Source organism: Bufo gargarizans, chromosome 11, assembly GCF_014858855.1.
Source record: "Bufo gargarizans isolate SCDJY-AF-19 chromosome 11, ASM1485885v1, whole genome shotgun sequence".
NCBI lineage: Eukaryota > Metazoa > Chordata > Amphibia > Anura > Bufonidae > Bufo > Bufo gargarizans.
Window position 1 is genome coordinate 26,379,144 of NC_058090.1, and position 21,601 is coordinate 26,400,744.

Here is a 21,601-nt window from a genome sequence, read left to right on the forward strand (position 1 = left end):
TCCCCCATATCAGTGCGTCACCCACAGATCCCCCATAACAGTGCGTCACCCACAGATCCTCCATAACAGTGCGTCACCCACAGATCCTCCATAACAGTGCATCACCCCCGACCACAATTAGTTCAAAAGCGCACCTTTTGGTTCAAAAAATTTTTTCTTCTTATTTTCCTCCCCAAAAACCTAGGTGCGTCTTATATGGCGAAAAATACGGTATCTTCCAGTTAAAACCAGATAGTGACAAACATCCTTTTTTATATTCTAATTGTAGATTTATTCAATTTCCTGAACATGATTATGGGGGCGGACATCTTGTCTAAACTGTTCTTAACAGCATTTGCAAAACATTAAGAAAACTGCTTTATGACAGCCCCATGGTCCATAGACTCAATGGTCAGGATGGGACCTCACTGACTTCTATGGGAGAGTCTTCTAGGCATGGTCATTGCAGAGGTCATTGTACCAGGAAAGAATAGATAAGATGTGACAATCACCTATTGTGAATGTTGGATCCTGTCTTATCTGTCATTCTAATCCTGCCTGTAATGATATCACCTCTGTGTGTAGATAAGAAGATAACTGCAGTAAAGTGATCTGTACAGACCACAAAGTGGCACCTATTAGTTTCCCACTAGCTTTGGCGAGATCCAGCAGGCTGTTTAACTATAAATTGTGACATGGAAAATTAAAGTACATCTTTAAAAAAAAAAAAAAAAATAATTTTTTTTTTTTTAAGAAACAGGTTACCATATTCTCTGATGACATCCCCTTTAAATGACCATACTCAGCTGTCAGGACATGAAGATACTCCACAGCTGATATATATAAATTATATTGCCCTCAAAGGCCTTGCAGGCTGTATTCACATTTGCCTTGGAGTCAACGATGTCAATAAAATAACGGAAAACAGACGGGTCCGGTTACCAGCCATTGTATTGGTACCAGTCACGTGACGGATGGGCCCTGGGAATAGGGCATGTGTGTACAGAGCCTAACAGCCGAAACAAGAGACGGGGCACTGACTGTTGGAAACCTCCACAGAAGCCGCGGACACGTGGGGAGCGGGTTTTGGGACAGAATTTGAGCCAAAGCCGCATGAGAGAACTCCACGCAAATGCACCTGCACCCCCTGGTGTAGTGAGCGGGGGCCCCAGGGTTCCTCCAGGGTAAACCCCCGGGACACTCGGGTCTATGGCACGTGGAGGCCGCAGCCGCCTCCTCCTCCTCCTCTTCGGCCTCACGAGCCCCTTGAGACCAATCCTCGCCCGTGAAGGGCGCTACTGAGGCCCACCGTCACGGAGAGAGACGCCAGGTGCACCTACGTGTCGTGAACCAAACGTGCGGCTGTTGGCTCTAATGGCGCCACACGGCGAGGACTCCCCTCGCACACGGTCCCCTCAGCGCCTCCCGCCATTTTATACCTCCCCACTCCTGACACGTACCGGCGACCGCAGCGCGCTTCTCTTCGTCTCCCGGGGTGTCCTCCAGTCCACACCGGTCACACGCCTCACAGACTACGCTCAGCCCGGGTGTCCGTGGCGGTAACGCGCTGGTGAGTTAACACACGCCGCCAGAAAGGGCCGCTCCGCCCAGCGAAAGCACGCACTTAAGGACGTCAGGAACGCCCGACGTAACGTACGTCGAATTCCAGCGTGGAACGCAAAGAACGCAGTGACGTCACGGTTGTTTATGCACGTTGCTGGGTGGAGGAGCGGCTGAGTGGATGTCGGTGCTGGCTGGAGTCGCCCTTCGGGGCCCCGCCGGTCTTCTCCTGGACTGATAACGAGCTCGACCAGCGGGTGAGGGTCTGAAGGCTCGGAGGACGGACGGGGGCTCTGTCTGCGGCCCGCGGTAGTAGTGGTGAAGCTCGCCTGCTATTGGCTGGACGCAGGGCCAATGACAGCGGGGCTGACAGAACCTTCCTGTCACATTGACTCCTGTCACGTTAATTCTAGGACATGGGTTTAGCTGGAGCTTGCACAGTAACAAGCTGCAGCAGTGGCTGTGCTCAGGGGCCCCAGATCCATTTGCCAATTTACATGGATCTGGGGCCAAATAAATCTATTGCCCTGCCCGGGGTGTAGCGGCGCCTTGGCCAGAGGAATGGGTAGCAGTGCTTTGGCCACCCTGGCATGGGGGGTGTAATGGAGCGTAGTGGCTCACCAGCTGCCCTGTCTGGGGCGTAGCGGTGCATTGTTTGGCCTGCCTGGATGGGTAAGTAGTAGCACGTCAGCCACCCGGCTATGAGGTGTAGGGGTGTGTCGGTTGCCCAGCTGTGGGGTACGTTGGCCACTTGGCTATGGGGTGTAGTAGGACGTCAGCCGCCCGGCTATGAGGTGTAGGGGTGTGTCGGTTGCCCAGCTGTGGGGTACGTTGGCCACTTGGCTATGGGGTGTAGTGCACGTCTGCCACCCTGACCAGGTGTAGTAGCACGTCAGCCGTCCGGCTATGGGGTGTGTCAGACGTCCGGCTATGGGGTGTAGTGCATGTCATCTGCCTAGCTGTGCGGTGTAGTGGTGCGTCAGCCACCCTGACCAGGTATACTGGCTCATCCGCCTCCTAGCTGTGGGGTGTGTCGGCCACCCTAACCGAGTGTAGTAGCCCGTTGGCCTCCTAGCTATGTGCTGTAGGGGTGTGCCCCCCCCCCCCCATGCACACCATGGACTGGCATGTTTGTTCCTTAGCTCGGTGACCTGACGCTCTGGCCGCGCTCCTCCGGTGGCTTGCGCATTTCTCGCATTGCTCTGGGTGAGCTGGTCAGGGTTGGGTGGCGCGTAGGCCACTTGTCATTTACAGGTGCATTTCTCGCTCTGCCCTTTTGCCCATTTTTATTAATGCAATCCTCCGCTTTAAGAAACAAATTCACATGAACTGAGGAATGAACAGAACACCAACCTGGTGACCTTCTCTCAGCTGCAGATTTATCAATTTCCAGGCTCCTATTCTGTCATCCAAGGTGGCCGCACCGCATCTCGGACTACCTGGCGCACACTGTGCGTTCGTTAGTCCAAGACACTTCGTTTTCCAGGACTCATTCCAATCAAACAAAAACGCTGATGCAAATGGGCTCGGCTATTTTCGGAACTCCCGTAGAAATTAACAGACTGCACGCTGTGCAAGCGCGGCCATTCACTTCTATGTCACTGCTGCAACATGCCGCCCTCCAGAGCTTCACACTAAGCTATTTCCATCACTCCCATAGAAGTGAATGGAGTGGTGGCCGCTCTTGCGCTGTGAACTTCCCATTCATTTCTATGGGACTGCTCAGCTATTTTCGGCAGTCATATAGAAATGAATGGAGGGTGGCCTCACATGCGTAGTCTGCTCTCCTTCTGTATGCAGGCTCCATTTTAGAGAGAGGTGCGGGTCCCAGAGGTGGGACTCGCACCTTTCAGACATTAGGGGCCATAGGCAGATTGGTCATAGACCATACAGGGAAATTTCCAGATGTGCTGATACCCAGGGGAGTCGCTTAATCCCTCCTTATGGCCGCCAGCCTGGTACATAAAGATCTTATGCTCTCAGCATTAATTAATGTAGGAGCATCAGGCACTTATACACCTGACCAGTGGCCACAGGTGTCCTCCCGAATTCTAATATATGGCCATCCTCAGGACGATAATACAGCTTTATACGGTGGGGCAGGTGGAAGGGTTTTGTGCTGCACTGTGGTACTTGCTTCAGCTGGGGCAGTGTACTATGAAGAACTGTGGTATTTGGTTCTGCTGGGATGGTATTTTGTGTTGCACTGTTGTATTTGGTTCTGCTGGGGCGGTATATTGTGCTGCACTGTAGTATTTGGTTCTGCTGGGGCGGTATTTAGTTCTGCACTAGGGTATTGCTGGCTCCGCCTACTTGTCAATTTGGACCCGCCTACAACATGAGGCCACTTTTATTTATTTTTTCAGGGCCACTTTACATTCCTAATCGGCCGCTGTTGGGGGCAGATCCTCTTAAAGTAGTTATCCCATGAAATGTTATTTATCACCTATCCGCAGGATACTTGATAAATCTTGGATCGCAGGGGGCCTGGAACAAGGGGTCCACTCTTGAGTGGGTCAGTGGTCCAGTGCTCCATTCACTTCTGTGGGACTGACGTAGACACTGCGGTGAATGGAGTAGTGGACAGACATGCGCATTATTACTCCATTTAGAGAAGGGACCTTTCATTTTCAGGGTCCTTGGGGGGGGGGGATGCAGTTGGGATAGGAAAGCAGAGCATACTGCACGTTCATGTACAGAAGGTCAACTAAACAAAATCACCTAAGTGACGCCGTCCCCCCTCAAGTAACATTCTCGTGCTCGGTATGGGGTTTGATTTATCATATTGTGACCCTTCCTTTCTCTGCAGGATGAAGACATTGTTTCAAGAGATCAAAGCTTCCATTAAGAACAACTCCGACCAGGATCGATCTTTCTGGAGGCCGGTACTCCCATGGGGAGGGGTCTTCACCATTAAAGCCGGCAGGAAAGCGGTGTCTTGTATGCCATTGTACGTGGAGATAACGCTGAAGAACACCTGCACTATCGATGGCTTCTTAATGCTGCTGTATGTCATCCTGCGCGAGAATAATTCCTTCCCCCGGGAGCTGTCGGTCTACTTGGGCCGGGAGTTTGTGGATTGCTTCCTTCACCTGATGGACACCTACAGCTTCACCTCGGTAAAGCTGCTGTGGATATGGGACAAGATGGAGAAGCGGCAGTACAAGTCCGGGATACACAAGGCCACTCTGGAGATTGACTTGTTTGGTAACGAGCACGAGAATTTCACTAGAAATCTGGAGCATCTCATGGCCACCATACAGGAGAGTTACTGCTCCAGCTCGAGGTGCCCGCTCCGTGCCCAGGAGAGCCACATGCAAACTATTCTAATCAAGTAAGGAATATGGATTCTGCTGGGGGGGACGGGATGCTGTTTCGCGGTCATCAAGTTTTGATTCTCTGGGGGGGGGGAGCAGCATGACACGAGCCCCCAAGGGCCCTGCACTAGTCATAGAATATTCTACTAGGAATGTCCCTTTTAAAGGGCACCTGTCAGCGGATTTGTACCTATGACACTGGCTGACCTGTTACATGTGCACTTGGCAGCTGAAGGCATCTGTGTTGGCCCCATGTTTATATGTGCCCGCATTGCTGAGAAAAATGATGTTTTAATATATGCAAATGAGCCTCTAGGAGCAACGGGGGCGTTGCCTTTACTCCTAGAGGATCAGCTCTCTGCAACTGCCGCGCCCTCTCCACTTTGACAGGACCAGGTGTGATGATGTTTTCACCGATTGGCCCTGTCAATCAAAGTGCAGGGAGTGTGGCAGTTGCAGAGAGAGCAGAGCCTCTAGGTGTAATGGCGACACCCCCGTTGCTCCTAGAGGCTCATTTGCATATATTAAAACATCATATTTCTCAGCAATGCGGGCACATATGAACATGGGACCAACACAGATGTCTTCAGCTGCCAAGTGCACATGTAAAAGGTCAGACAGTGTCATAGGTACAAAACAAAAAGAGTTCCCGCAATGAACAGTCACCCGTTACCCATTCACCTCTGTAAGACAGAGAGAGAGCTAAGCCCAATCTCCAACAGTACCATAGAAGTAAATGGAGCGATGGTCACATATGCATGCTACCACACCATTCACATGGGTACTCCGGGACCCCCGTACTCATGACTGCTGTTTATCCAAGCAGTTGTACCCCCAGCGATCAGACCCTTATCATCTATCCTGAGTTTTCCAACAAACTTTATCCATTCATTCACTGATGGGGATGCACTACTCTGTCTGCAGCAGTCCCATAGAAGTGGATGGAGCGGCGGTCACGCTTTGGCACCATTTACAATGATATTTAGGATGTTGCTGGTTTCTTCGCTGTCATGTCTCACCAGCCTCTACTTGTTCAATGTGCATGATCTGATGTATTAGAGACAAGAGTACAATACATCTAATATATACAGCTGAGTGTATGCATGTGTGTATTGGGGAATTACTATATATATGCTGTGTTATTTAACCAGTAGGATACTGGGTAATTGTTATTTATGCAGTATTATATAACAGTAGGATGTTCAGTAATAGTTATACGTGCAGTGTTATATAACGGTAGGATATTAGGTACCATAGGACGTATGTATGTATGTTCCGCAATCATTCAAAAACGCAACCATCGATTTCAACGAAACTTGGTATACACATCCCCTGCTACCTGGAAAGAAATCTTGTGGGGGTCACAGCTCTCTAGCACATACCGTCCCTGAGATATTCCCAAAAAATGCAAATAAGGCACATCACATGACCTCACATCAACAGAAGCCTGCAGGTCTTTCTCTTCATATCCCAACTGCCATACACACGGTCACATGTCCCTTATCAGCCAATAGAAGCTCGCAGGTCCTTAGTCTCCACATACACACAGTTTTACACCAGGTTTCCATAACAACCCAGCCATTTTTCTTCACTGCTGCAGGTAAGCTTTAAAGAGTAGGGCGCTGTGGATGACACTGTTAAGGTAGCGGAGTGCTGTGGAGGTGACCGTTCTGGGGGCAGGTAGGGTGGCCATTCAGGCCTGGGCCGTTTCTACAGCCGGGCGAGGGGTGCGACCGCACAGGGCACGTTACTCAGGACAGAAGAGGGGGGCGCTGTCAGCAGGGCCCAGCGCCGGAGGGGGACCCTTTCTGTCTGGAGGCAGCAGGAGTGGAGATGAGCGCTTCCATTGTGGAAGCGCTCATCTCCATATTCATCTGTATCACCGTCCTTAGGACAGCGATACAGATGAACGGTGCATTGCAGGGGAGAGGCATCTCCATTGCCCGGTCCTCTGATAGGCCTGACGTCATCGCGCCGCCTGAGCCGTACAGAGCGGGACACAGGCCGGAAGAGGCCTGCATCGCATCGCTGAGAGCAGCATAAGGTAAGTATATGTGTTTATTGTTATTATTTATAGTATACTGTGGCAAGAAGGGGGGTGGGGGCCCTATATACTGCCACAATATGGAGGGGCACTATGGGGGCCCTATATACTGCCAAAATATGGGGGGTGCACTAGGGAGAAGAGGGGGAAGCACTATGGGGGCCCTATATACTGGCACAATATGGAGGGGCACAATATGGAAGGGCACTATGGAGAAGAGGGGAAGCACTATGGGGGCCCTGTATACTGCCAAAATATGGGGGGTGCCATATGGGGGCCCTATATACTGCCAAAATATGGGGGGTGCACTAGGGAGAAGAGAGGGAAGCACTAGGGGGGCCCTATATACTGGCACAATATGGGGAAGCACTATGGGGGCCTTATATACTGGCACAATATGGGGGCCCTATATACTGGCACAATATGGGGGGGCACTATGGGGGCCCTATATTCTGCCAAAATATGGGGGGGCACTATGGAGACATACGGCACATTATAGGGGGCACTATACTGGCACATTATGGGGGGCACTATGGAGAAGAGGAGAAGCACTATGGGGACCCTATATAATGGCACAATATGGGGGGCACTATGGAGAAGAGGGGAAGCACTGTGGGCCCTATATACTGGCACAATATGGAGGGGCACAATATGGAGAAGAGGGGAAGCACTATGGGGGCCCTGTATACTGCCAAAATATGGGGGGTGCCATATGGGGGCCCTATATACTGCCAAAATATGGGGGTGCACTAGGGAGAAGAGGGAAGCACTAGGGGGGGCCTATATACTGGCACAATATGGGGAAGCACTATGGGGGCCCTATATACTGGCACAATATGGGGGGCACTATGGGGGCCCTATATACTGGCACAATATGGGGAGGGGCACTATGGGGGCCCTATATACTGCCAAAATATGGGGGGGGGGCACTATGGAGACATATGGCACATTATAGGGGGCACTATGCTGGCACATTAAGGGGGGACACTATGGAGAAGAGGAGAAGCACTATGGGGGCCCTATATAATGGCACAATATGGGGGGCACTATGGAGAAGAGGGGAAGCACTGTGGGCCCTATATACTGCCAAAATATGGGGTGGGCACTATGGAGAAGAGGGGGAAGCACTATGGGGGCCCTATATACTGCCAAAATTTGGGGTGGGCACTATGGAGAAGAGGGGAAAGCACTACGGGGGCCCTATATACTGGCACGCATTATTGGGGGGGGCTCTATGGAGAAGTGGGGGGGGGGAAGGAGCACTATGGGGGCATCTACTGGGGGCCCTATATACTGGCACTCATTATGGGGGGCTCTATGGAGAAGAGCACTATGGGGGCATTATATAGGCGCATTTAATACTGGCACCCATTTTGGTGCCACTATGGGGAAGGGGGGAGAGGAGCATTATGGGGGCATCTTTGTGGGGCAGTCTATAGGGGCATTTTATACTGGCACATTATGGAGGACACTATGGGGACGGGGGAGAAGCACTATGGGGCATCTTCTGGGGGCACTATATAGGAGTATTTTATACTGGCAAAAATTATAGGGGCACTATGGGCACCTATGCTCAACTGGGGGCACTAAGTGTTTTTTCTAGTGGTACACAGTACAGGTCATTGGAACACATGAGGGCATTCTGGGGCTCTACTGGGGGCACTAAGAGATGTGGTGTTTATGGTGGCCTTTATTACAACTGGGAGACTATGGGAGCATTATTACTTGTGGGACACAATTACTGTTGGGGGCACTGTAGGAGCACTATTACTACTAAGTGCACTCTGGCACAGAATTATTACTATTGTTGGGATTTTGGGGAGCACTATTACTGTGGGGGCACTCAGCTTAGCACAGTTATTTTTGAGGGACATTATGGTTACACTATTAGTGTCAGGGACACTATTTGCTTGGTGCAGTTATTTTTTTTTAGAGCATTGTGTTCCAATAATTATTGAAGGGGGCGCTATCTGTGTGTAACTAGTATTTTCAGGGGGTTTATCTGTTTCTACAGTATAGTTTTGGAGGTGTATAATGGGATGTTGAGAAGGTGGGAGGAGGATGGAAAAGTAGGAAACTAAGATGTCTGTTAAACTCTGCAGAGAGAAGAGCTGGCTGAAAGAAGTCATCATGGCGGTCCGGTCTGAATAGAGAAGATAAAGAAAGAGAACATCTACATCAGAGGAGACGTCACTGGATGGAAGAGGTATGGGGCGCTGTATGAGGCTACTTTCACATCTGCGTTAGTGATTCTGGCAGGCTGTTCCAGCTGAGGACAGCCTGCCGGAATTCACTGGATCCGGCACTGCAGACTGAATGCCCGCCGCCCCCATCAACTACAATGGGGTACGGCAGAACTCCAGCCACAATCTCGGGGGGAGGGGGGCACTTTTTTGATGTTCTCCCTGTTGGTAAATTTCCCTAGAAACTGCCCTGATTCGGGCCACCCTCAAAAGATGGACTTAAAAACCCCACCCTCGGGTCCTGGTAAGCCACGCCCCCAATCTGGTTAGGTCACGCCCCTCCCACTCCACAGCCGACAGGGATTGAAAAAAGGAAGGTAAAAATCAACTTTTTTCAGCTGCAGGGGTGGGAGGGACGGTGACTTTCTCCCAGCAGCTCACTCTCAGACAGCACAGTGCTGCTGTCTGAGAGTGAGCTGTTCAAAAAGACATCCCTGTGTGAGATATTCCCAAAAAATGCATTAGCCAATAGAAGCCTGGTCACATGACCCTTATCAGCCAATAGAAGCTCGCAGGCCCTTCAGTCTCCACATACACATAGTTTTACTCCAGGCTTCCATAACAACCCAGCCATTTTTCTTCATTTCTGTAGGTCCGCTTTAGGCTAGGGCTACAGGACGACATGTGTCGCACGACAATAAGTCTCATGACACATAGGCCACAACTACACTGCTACATGTTTCGCCCGACATTTTTTATAATGAGTCTATGGTGTTGCACTGGAACGTGACATGCTACGACGCGACAGTCGCAGAAAAATCCATCTTGAACCAAACCGCACATTGCCGGAACTCTCATAGAAAATGCCTTTTCTTGTCCGCAATTGCGGACAAGAATAGGACATGTTTGATTTTTTGGGCGGAACGGAAGTGCGGATCTGCAAATGCGGATGTGGACAGCACATTCCGGCTCCAGTGAAAATGAATGGGTCCGCACCTGTTCCGCAAAATTGTGGAACGGATGTGGACCGATTTTGCAAACGGGTGAATGGACCCTTGCTCTGCCCAAATCTCCTGGGAGGAAAGGACTTTTACCATGCCACTGCTAAGTATCAGAACTTTCTTTGTTTTCTCCTTTTTACAATTGTTTGCCATTTATGTATGTCTCTTGTTAATCATTTTTTGTAACCAAGTGCTGTCCATTTTCCATACATTAAACCTAAAAGTTTGATGGTTTGTCTTGTAACCTTAAGAACCTGTTAGCTCCATGAAGAGTGTGTGGGCAGTCTGCGGCTGTATGTTGTTCTGTGAGGCTTGCTATCGTGTGGGGGTCTGCTTGCGAGTGGAACACTCAGGGGTGTCCTGTCGACCTTATAACGGGCAGGTGGTGGCGGCAAAAGTTTCCTGTTATTGCGTGGGTGTGCTTACAGGCTTCAGGTGACGATTTATGCTCGAGTTACGGCCCGGCGCAGGGCGTAACAGTATGAGGGCGTCAGGTGAATCGGCCTGAAGGCCTTGGGCAACCCTTGTCACGGGACGCGGTGGGCCGGTCTGGTGGTCCCTGGTACGTAACAGTGGGGGACTGTGGAGTTCACTGTTAAAGGGGGGGTGGGTACTGTAGAGGTCACTGTTAAAGGGGGGGTACTGTAGAGGTCACTATTATGGGGGATACTGTCGCTATCTTTTAACGATTAAATGAAATAGATGAAATATACCCGTGTGAAGCCGGGTCCTTCTGCTCGTCTAATATATAAAGCTGAGTGTATGTCCACTAAAGGAATCCGCACCGTCGCATTTACACTCACAAAATTTGGCACACAGGTACATCAGGTGTCCGGGAAGGTTTTAGACCGTCTCGGCCCTCTAGCACGTACAGTTCCTGAGATATTCCCAAAATATGCGATAGCCAACAGAAGCCTGGTGTGACAGCGGTGTCTCGGTTGTTGTTTGCCGTGACACGTCTGCCGTGCATGCAGTTGCCTGGGGCAACATGTTGTTCTGCATGTTTGTGCACTGCTCCCTTTATCTTTGTTCCTTCCCAGTCTGGTGTGTGTGGGGTTAAGGTGTGGATCTAGGTGTGGCCTCATGGCTCCACTTATTCTGGTGCTGTGAGCCTGAGGTCAGTGGTATTCCTGAAGCCTGTAAGTGCTGTGGAGGTCACAGTTCAGGGGGCAGGTAGGGTCAAAAGACGGACTTAAAAACCTCGCCCCAAGATCCCGCTAAGACACGTCCCCTTCAACTCCGCAGCTGACGGGGATTGAAAAAAATGAAGGAAATCAACTTCTGTCAGCTGCAGGGGTGGGAGGGAGGGTGACTTTCTTCCTGCAGATCACACTCAGACAGCACAGAGTGAGCTGTTCAAAAGGACATCCCTGTGTCCGTCCAGGCTCTGCGCCTGACGGAGGACAGGGAGTCTGAAAGCCAGACTGTCCTGCCTTAAATATATAACATCACAAAAATTGCAACACCAAGCAATCAAAAAGCTGTATAACCCCCCCCCCCCCCCCAAAAAAAAATAGTACCAATCAAACCATCACCTCATCCCATCCCGCAAAAAATTAGACCCTACCTAAGACAAAAAGCTATGGCTCTCAGGCTATGGAGACACTAAAACATAATAATTTTAGTTTCAAAAATGCTATTATTGCGTAAAAAATAAACAAGAAAAAGTATACATATTAGGTATCGCCACATCCGTAACAACCAGCTCTTTAAAAATATCACATGACCTAACCCCTCAGGTGAACGCTGTAAAAATAAAATAAAAACAGTGCCAAAACAACCAATTTTTTTGGGGTCACCTTGCCCCATAAAGTGTAATAATGAATGATCAAAAAATCATATGTACCTAAAAAATTGTACCAATAAAAACGTCAACTCTTCCTGCAAAAAAACGAGCCCCTGCACAAGACAATTGGCAGATAAATTTAAAAAAAATAAGGCGTTCAGAAAATGGAGACACAGAAACATAATTTTGTTTTTCAAAAATCCTTTATGTAAAAAACTGAAACAAACAAAGTAAAGTAGACATATTTGATATCATTGCGTCCGTAACAACTTGCTCTATAAAAATAGCACATGATCTAACCTGTCAGATGAATGTTGTAAAAAATAAAAACTGTGCCAAAACAGCAATTTTTGGAGTTACCTTGCCTCACAAAAAATGGAATATAGAGTAATTAAAAATCAGATGTACCCCAAAATAATACCAATAAAACTGGCACCTTATCCCCTAGTTTCCAAAATGGGGTCACTTTTTGGAAGTTTCTACTGTAGGGGTTCATCAGGGGGGCTTCAAATGGGACATGGCATCTAAAAACCAGTCCAGCAAAATCTACCTTCCAAAAACCATATGGCATACAGCAGTTTTACGACTACATGTGGGGTGTTTCTGTAAACTGCAGAATCAGGGTAATAAATAATGAGTTTTGTTTGGCTGTTAACCCTCGATGTGTTAAAGAAAAAAATTTATTGAAATGGAAAATCTGCCAAAAAAGGGAAATCTATTTTGCTTTAATTGTTGTAGAACACCTAAAGGGTTAACAAAGTTTGTAAAATCGGTTTTGAGTAACTTGAGGGGTGTAGTTTCTACAATGGGGTCATTTATGGGGGGTTTCCACTATGTAAGCCCCACAAAGTGACTTCAGACCTGAACTGGTCCTTAAAAAGTGGGTTTTGGAAATTTTCTTAAAATGTTTAAAATTGCTTTTAAAATTCTAAGCCTTCTAACGTCCTAAAAAAATAAAATGACATTTACAAAATGATGCCAACAAGTAGACATATGGGGAATGTTAAAGAGGTTGTCCGGGTTCAGCTCTGAACCTGGACATACCCTTATTTTCACTCAGGCAGCCCCTCTGAGGCTGGCATCGGAGCATCTCATGGTCCGATGCGCTCCCTTGCCCTGCGCTAGATCGCGCAGGGCACAGGCTCTTTTGTTCATCAAAACACACTGCCGGGCGGTGACGTCACCGGCTAAAGCCCGCCCATCAGTGCCGGTGACGTCACCGGGCTTCCTGGCAGCCCCATGGAGAGCCCCGGTACGTCACCGGATCTCTAAAAAATGCCTTTGCCCTGCGCGATTTAGCGCAGGGTCAAGGAGAGCATCGGAGCATGAACTGCTCCGATGCTCAAATCAGGGGGGCTGCCGGGGTGAAAATGGAGGGATGTCTGGGTTAAGCTCTGAACCCGGACAACCCCTTTAAGTAATACATATTTTATGAGGTATCACTTTCTGTTTTAAAAGCAGAGAAATAGAAATTTAGAAAATTGCAAAGTTTTCAAATTTTTGGGTAAATTTTTGATTTTTTTTCATAAATAAAGAAAATATATTGACTCACATTTATGACTATCATAAAGTACAATGTGTTATGAGAAAACAGTCTCAGAATGGCTTGGATAAATAAGTGTTCCAAAGTTTTTATCACATAAAGTGACACATGTCAGATTTGCAAGAAAATGGTATCATTAGATATAAATTGAGTTAAACTACGCTTTTTAATCTATCAGTATTTGTAAGGTATAATTTAGACTGGAAGGGCATCTGTCAGCAGTTCTGTACCTATGACACTGGCTGACTTGCTACATGTGTGCTTGGCAACTGAAGGCATCTGTGTTGGTCCCATGTTCATATGTGCCCGCATTGCTGAGACATAGGATGTTTTATTATATGCAAATGAGCCTCTAGGAGCAACGGGGGCGTTGCCGTTACACCTAGAGGCTCTGCTCTCAATGCAACTGCCACGCCCTCTGCATTTTGATGGACAGGACCAGGCTGCGAAAACGTCATTACGACCGATCCCTGACTTTTCCTAAAGTGTATAGAGCGAGGCGTTACACTGGTGTACCTCACTGGATCCTCTCGCTGTATACCTCTGACGGAGGCATAATGCACAGAGCCTAATGTGAAGGCTGGTGCTGCTGGAGTCATCTATGTGAATTGTGAGCCTCTACAGTACATTCCCACAGCTGTCTGGGGGTAGCTACAGTGCAAATATTAGTGTAAAGTTTAGCCTTGTAAGTCCAAGTTGTTTCACCTGCTGATTGTTTCCCTCAGCCCTCCCCATGACATACCGCATGGAGATCTCATTCAGATGGCGGTGGATGAGCTGTTTTGTTCTCGGATTGAAGTATGTGAACAGATTGGGTGAGTGATCCCTGGGTAGATGGTTTTCTCCTGATTTATAGGGGTTGTCTAGGATTTTGTTATTTGATGGCATATCCTCAGAGTCTGACGCCGCGCGCCCCCACTGATCAGCTGTTAACTTGTGGCTCCGGCACCAAAAAGCTGGTAACCGCAGGGCTGCTCCCATTCATTCACAAGAGAACAGCTGATTGGCGGGGAGTGAGGGGTGTAGGACCACCACCAATCTGATATGGGGGGGGGGGGGTGGGGGGCATACGACATATGTTGTAATGCTAGTCTATGGTGTTGCAAAAATCCATCCAAGATCGCGTCGCAGTGCAACACCATAGACTAGCATTATGAAATATGTCTCAGTGTAGTTGTACCCTATACATCATCGTGTAGCCCTAGCCCTGTGATGGCTAACCTCCGGCACTCCAGCTGTGGTAAAACTACAACTCCCAAGATGCTTGGCTGTTCTCAGAATTCCATAGAAATAAGTAAAGCATGCTGGGAGTCGTAGTTTCACCACAGCTGGAGTGCCGGAGGTTAGCCATCACTGCCTTAGCCTAATACCAGGGACAGTTGCTACTAAAATGAAGGGGATACAGTGCTCACTGTCCCTTTTTTCAAATAACAGATCGGGAAGGGTAACAGGAGTCAGACCCCCAGCGATATAATGTTTATGTGGCCGCCTATGACTGTTCTGTACACTATGTGCCCATAGACCTCTTTATGCCAGTTTTTGTTTGGGATTGTTGGATTCTGCATGCATCCAATAGCAAGAAATGATGGTACCTACCATAGGACGCTGTATTGCGAGGCTGTGAATTTCACAGTGCACTACAGCACACCATATGGCGGCAGATGCCGCAGCAACGGCAACTATCCAGGTGTATTGGCTCCCCCATCTCCTGGTATTTTTCCAGCCTCGCTATAGACGGATGAATGTATAAATGCACACATAGGATATTCGCAGTCCGGATTGATGATGATGACCCTTGTGTCCTCCAGGTGCGGCTGCCTGAGAGAATTTTCCCAGCGGATTTTCTGCCATGGAGCTCCTCCATTTGTCATCTTAAACATGGAACAGTGGAAGTCAGAAGACCTGGCTTATGTGCCGTATTATCTGGACTTATCCGACCATAAGTAAGTGAAGAGTGATTGTAATCTCCGCATTTAGTGCACCAACCTATTGCATAGCTCTTCACGAGGCTGGAGACCCCCAGTTGGGGGGCAGATTGTCCAAGTAGGTGGAGGTCAGGTCTGCACTGTTCCCTACCTGACGTGACAACTGTGTCCTTTTTGCAGCTCAGTATTCCGTGCTGATTCATTTTTGAATAGGTCTTTATAACGATCAGAGCTCTGTTTTTCTTACACAGAACTCTAAATCCGTGGCACTGGGCAAAATGATAAAATTCCAGCCACCACTAGGGGGAGCTAACAGCATGCCAGTTATAATAAAATAATTAAACCAGTATGCAGTTAGCTCCCTCTATTGGTGGCTGCAGGCAGCTAGGATTTTTATCTTTGAACTCCGTTATGCAGGCGGAGAGGTTTTAGAAATTCGGAGCTCCAAATTAAGGCCTCATGCACACGACCCTTTGTGTGTTTTGCGGTCCGCAAACTGCACGGATGGCGTCCGTGTGCGGACAGTCATTAGTATAATTGCCTATTCTTGTCCGCAAAACGGACAATAATAGGACGGGTTATATTTTTTTTGCGGACCACGGAACGGAGCAACGGATGCGGACAGCACATGGGTGAACCTTCTGGCTTTATTACTGGTCCTCCAAGCCAATGCTGAGGTGTCATAGTATTGTATGGAACTGAAATGCGTGTTACAGCCCCATTCATTTTTATAACGGCACCCATCACCATTGGCCGGGAGACCCAGAGGTCTCTGTGCAAAAGACGCCCAGGTGGTAGGCACGGGATGAAACCAGTGACTTAATGTTGTCCACCTGCTCTGCTTTCAGGTATCTTCTAGAAGGCGCCACTCTTTTCAACAAGGAAGAACACCATTACTCTGCAGCATTCCAGATCGATGGGTATTGGATGCATTACGACGGCCTCAGGAATGTAAACTTAATTCTTTTACACAAACCTCCGGAGCTGCTCCTCTTGTCATCGCTGGTTTACATACGCGCAGCCGAGAAATGACCGGAATTTCTTTTCTTTTTTTTTTTCTTTTTTACAGAATTCTATTTTTTAAGGTGCAATTTAGAAAAATGGAAATTTTAGAAAAAAAAGTTAAAATTTTTGTCATTTATAGAAACTTTAATCATGTTGGTGCTAAAAATGTTTAATATTTCAGCTACGCTGTATCTTCTACAAGGTAGAGTGGAGGTGAAGCTGCACGCTGTGGAGACGGTATTCTTTCTATAGAGATATATGGAGCAGGTAACCTCACCGAGACATGCGATACTTCATGGACAGTGTAAGATCCTAGTGGTGGCAGAGAAGAGTCTAATGATACGTTATTTTAAAGGGAAGGTCGCTTTAGAGTAAAGTGGTTGGCCACTTTATAAAAATAGCTTCTAAAGGACCCTAAGCTGTTTGGTGTGGCCCATAAACCTGTGCTTTACCCCAGCTGCTTAGTAGAAGGCTCCCCACTGCCATCTGCAGACTAACATTGTAGAGCCGTGGTCTCTGCGTCCACAGGATGCAAGATGGCGGTGGTCACGTACTTTACCCACTCTGCTAAACAGTAACTTAGCTGTTGTGCAGGTACCCAAGACTATGCTGTCTGTACCTACTGTACGTATGCCCTGGACACGTTCAATATCCATTCGGTGCTTGTGCAGAAGCAGATGGAGCCAGGGACAGCAGAGAAAGCGGTCACCTGGGTAAATCACTGCTTTAGGTCCGCAAAACACGGAAGGCGCTCCGTGTGTCTCTGCCGCAATTTGCGGAACGGAACAGGAGGCCTTTTATAGAAATGCATATTCTTGTCAGCTAAAACGGACAAGAATAGAACAGGACTCATAATTTTTGCGGGGCCACGGAACGGAGCAACGGATGCGGACACCACACAGAGTGCTGTCCGCATCTTTTGCGGACCCATTGAAATTAATGGTTCCGTATGTGGAATGTAGAAAACGGCCCGTATACGGAACGCAAAATATGTTCGTGTGAACGAGACCTTACATTGTGTACAATACCCATATATCGGCAGTGTCTACTAAGCAGTTGGGGTAAGGGAATAAAGTGCTACACCATACTAAGGAACAGTGGGGGGGTCCCAGAGGTTAGACGACCAGTAGTCATAAGTGATAGCGCTATGCCATCACTTTATAAGATAGAAATAATCTTGAAAGAGGTTGTCTACTTTTTTTCTTCACCCAGCGGGACATGTGAAGGGAAGTATACTTACCTACTCCCTGCCACTCTGTTCCAGCTCCATGGGTCCCGAAGTGTCCTCCCTTCACTTTCTGTCCCCGCATGTAAATTTCCACCTTGGACGAGGGTCATGTGCGCTGTTCCAGTGACTGGCCTCAGAGATGATCTGCATGTCATCTAGCATAGGCATACTGCTTGGGAACACGTCACCGCTGAGGCCAGTGGTTGGCTGCAGCAGCACACATGACCCTGTCAGTGCAGGAAGTTTTACATGCGGGAACTGGAAGTCTAATGAGGACAGCCAGGGACCTGTGGAGAGGTGCGGGGCAGTTACATATACTTTCGTTCCCAGGTTTTGCTGGTTTGGGAGGGGGCTTGATAAAAAAAAAAAAGAAAATGGACAAACCCTTTGAGGGACTGTTTAGTGGACTCAATTGCGCCCTCTAGCTCAGCATTTCGAAAGCATATTGTGAAGGCCTGACCTAGTGACAGGTTTCTTTAAAAAGTGTTTTCCTAGACTTTTATACTAATGACCTATCCTCTGGCTAGGTCCCCAGTATCTGTTCGGTGGGGGTCTGACAACTGGGAACCCTGACGATCAGTTTGCAGTAGCACCGCAGCGTTCTCTAGGCCATGTGACGTCACAGTCATTGGTCACTTGGCCTAGGCGCAGCTCAGTCCCATAGAAGTGAATGGCGCTGAGCTGCGATACCAAGCACAGCCACTTTACGATGTACGGCGCTGTGCCTGACGAGCACTGAGAAGGCCATGGCTCTCAAACACCTGATTGCAGGGGGTCCCAGGTGTCGGACACCCCACCGATCAGATACTGATGACCTATCCAGAGGATAGATCATCAGTATAAAAGTCTGGGAAAACCCCTTTAAGATTCATTTTATATTCTATGATTTTTAATAGGTATACAGAGAAGTTTCTTACAGCGGTGACGCGCAGACCCCCTAGAAATATCTGCAGAATGACAGGTAACTTGTGACGTGCTGTAAAATGTACAGGAGCACAATGTGGCTGTAGCTGTGTGTAGTGCTATGTAATGCAAATGGTTAATATCGAGTTGGATAATCTAGCCGGACAGTGTAAGGATAAAGCAATATACTTTGTGCTATTACGTTACACAATCATGATGTACGTGTGTGGTCAGGTTCTTACGGTTTACTTTACTGTCATTTATAGGTTATTGTTTTATATATGGAATCATGTCATTAACTGTTTCATGGGGTAGGACCACCATGAGAGGTGATGGCATATCACTTGGATATATCGGCACTTCGTGAACCTCTGCGTCCCCCACAGTCAACGTTTACCCTGCACATCAGGGCACAGGGAGGTGTCTGTGAAGGAGTCTTCTTTCTGAAGATGGGTAGGGGTCTCTGCAGTCTGCCCCCCGTCTCCACCATTTAGGATGTAATTTCATATCTAAGCGATACGCCATCACTTGTAATGGTGGGTGTCTCCCCCCCCCCCGTCCTTTTTAAAGGTAGGTTATAGGGCCCATTTAACCCTTAGGGCCATACACTTTCATACACTTGTGCAGCTCGGAGCTATTACTTAGAAACTTCCCATAGGCCGAGCATGCATGTGTTTCCAACAGGGAGAGGGGAATGAGCCATTGCTCATCACCCTTCAGAACAAAGTTCGGCCATGGTGAAATGCAGCATGTCCAATCCTTTCGCCCCCTAATCTGTGATGAACGCGTGCTGAGCATTTCATACAGATTAGATGGTCGCCTGCTCCCGCCAAAGTCTGCAGATTTTGCCAACCAAGTAATGTTTATGGCCCGCTTAGAGGGTTTTTTTTCTCGGATTAAAATTTTGATGACCTACACTCTGGATAGTTCATCATTATCAAGTCTGTGGGGGTCTGACACCCCGACGATCGGCTGTGTGAAGAGGCTGCAGTACTTGGGTGAATGTCACGTCCATAGGCTTACATAAGGATTAATCATAAATATTTCATTACCAAAAAAAAACCTTTCAGTGTAATCTGGGCATAGACTGTCCATTAGTATTGGTGGTTAAAATGAAGCTGCATTTCCATTCCGTAAATGCCAGCCGTGCGATCAGCGGATCAGCACGGGTCCGGTTTCTGACCTCCCCAGTGATCAGCTGAAAACTCCAGACCAGCCATACGTTTCCCTGTAGGTGAAGGTGTAGTATTACATGACGGCAATTCAAAATTATGTTTAAAGGGGTTGTGCAGTGCAAAGATATTGGTGCCCAATCCTCAGGATAGGTCATCACTTCCAGATCGGCGGGGTTCTGACTCCGGGCACCACCACCCGTAATTATACTGTGCCACCGCTGCAACTGAGACGTCCCAACAACTGATCGGCAGGGGGGTCCTGGGAGTCAGACCCCCGCCACTCTGGTATTGATGACCTCTCTTGAGGATAGGTCAATAATATCTTTGCACTGCACAACCCTTTGGGCACTAAGACTCATAGACCCTTTAATAGGGCATATGGAAAGGGGGTTATTCTGCTGGCACAACCCCTTGCCTTGCTGCTCATGCTTCTGTCATTGAATATAATGGAGCGTGTTTGCACATTTATGGCTAACTTTTGGGCAGTCTGTTATCTAACAACCAGCCCATCCAAGCCCAGCAGCCCATACCTTCCTACCATTGTATGACAGTGAAGTATATATAAATCGTGCCTTCCATTTTTATTTTTCCATGGATGTTTCCAGTAACCAGTGGGTTGTGCTTATAGGGCAGTGGTGGCGAACCTATGGCACGGGTACCAGAGGCAGCACTCAGAGCCCTCTCTGTGGGCACCCGCACCCTGGAAACAGTCTAAGCTGTACCAATATGCCTTAGAATTTTCCTGCCATTCGTCAGTGCAGGGCACGCTATGAACGGCACAGGCAGCGCACTGAATGTAGTCAGGCTGTTATAGCAGTACATGGAAGATGCACTATATTGGACTGTAGCATTTAGGTTAAATTGGTGTGTTGGCACTCGATCTGTAAAAGGTTCGCCATCACTGTTATAGGGGCTGTCCACCTCCAGGGACCTTTCGGCCTTGTCCATGTTGCTAGAACTGTGGAGGTAAGCATACATACCAGCTCCCGATGCAGTATTCCAGCTCCTTTGGCTCCCCGCTGCCACATTCTGGTCCTGCTGGTCACCATCTGCTTTGATGGGGGACATGTCAGCTGCGGCATCAGTGATGTCTGTGCGTCATGTCACGCATGGGAGACGTGTCACTGTTGTGGCTAGTCATCGGCTGCAGTGTCGCACGTGACCTCCATCAAACTGGATGGTGACCAACGGGACTAGAGCGTGGCAGCGGGAACCGTAGGAGCGGAAACCCTTTGACGGAGAGAGGGTAGGTATGTTTGCATCTGCAGGTCCTGCAACATGTGGAGGGTGGAGGGGATGGTTGAAAGGTCCCTGAAGGTGGAAAACCCCTTTAATACAACTCAGGGAGTATGTATTCTCTGTCTGTGGGACTGATGAAGAGAGACATGCACAGCACTATAGACGGAGAACGGAGTGGTCTTCACACATGTAAACTACCGCCCCATTCACACACACACACGTATGGGACTTGGGGAACCCATGTTGGACTCGTCCCATCGGTCGGACCCCCAGCAACCGTACATTTATCACCTCTACTGTGCCCATAATACATGGAACATTGCTGCCGCCTAAGAAATTCCCCCAAATCTGCTGATCTCAAATGTCTTAAAAAAAGGGAAGTTTGTTTTTGGAAAAAAAATTTGTTGCATTTTTTTTTTTTTCTAAAATTTCCAATGCTTTGGTGTGAAAATATAAGTTCACAAATACTCGGTTACATTTTAGTTGTTATGTTAAAATCCGTATATTAAAAAATAATTCCTTCCACCGCCCCTGGTGTAATAAGGGCTTGTTGCTTGTTCACACTTGGCATCCAAGAAGAATGTTTGGACTATGATAGTTCTATAATGTTATATGTATATCGTGACTCAGAATGATTAAGTGGGAAATGATCTATGCAATACTTTGTAATTCTTTCTACACTTTCGCATTTGTCCCAGGAATAAATTTCTTAT

General features: G+C 48.1%; 2 protein-coding genes across 4 annotated transcripts in view; one reads left to right on the plus strand and one right to left on the minus strand.

The window, feature by feature from the left end:
* The window catches only part of PRPF39 (pre-mRNA processing factor 39), a 48,718-nt gene extending 47,116 nt beyond the window's left edge, over nucleotides 1–1,602 (minus strand). For both annotated transcript variants that reach the window (XM_044272504.1, XM_044272505.1), the window contains exon 1: nucleotides 1,440–1,602. The gene's annotated coding sequence lies outside the window, so the exon portion shown is untranslated. The remainder of the gene's footprint in view (nucleotides 1–1,439) is intronic.
* A 41-nt stretch (nucleotides 1,603–1,643) lies between these two features.
* C11H14orf28 (chromosome 11 C14orf28 homolog) lies at nucleotides 1,644–21,601 on the plus strand. Of its 2 annotated transcripts, XR_006387081.1 has the most exons (6): nucleotides 1,644–1,796; nucleotides 4,349–4,873; nucleotides 14,139–14,228; nucleotides 15,222–15,356; nucleotides 16,187–16,610; nucleotides 18,468–21,601. XR_006387081.1 is itself a non-coding variant. In XM_044272509.1 (5 exons), exons 2-5 carry the CDS (start codon nucleotides 4,350–4,352, stop codon nucleotides 16,368–16,370), a joined length of 933 nt encoding a protein of 310 aa, XP_044128444.1. In that variant the 5' UTR covers nucleotides 1,644–1,796; nucleotide 4,349; the 3' UTR covers nucleotides 16,371–17,196. The 2 variants fall into 2 exon arrangements, 1 of the variants encoding a protein (XP_044128444.1); XM_044272509.1 differs by lacking the exon at nucleotides 18,468–21,601 and having other exon boundaries at nucleotides 16,187–17,196.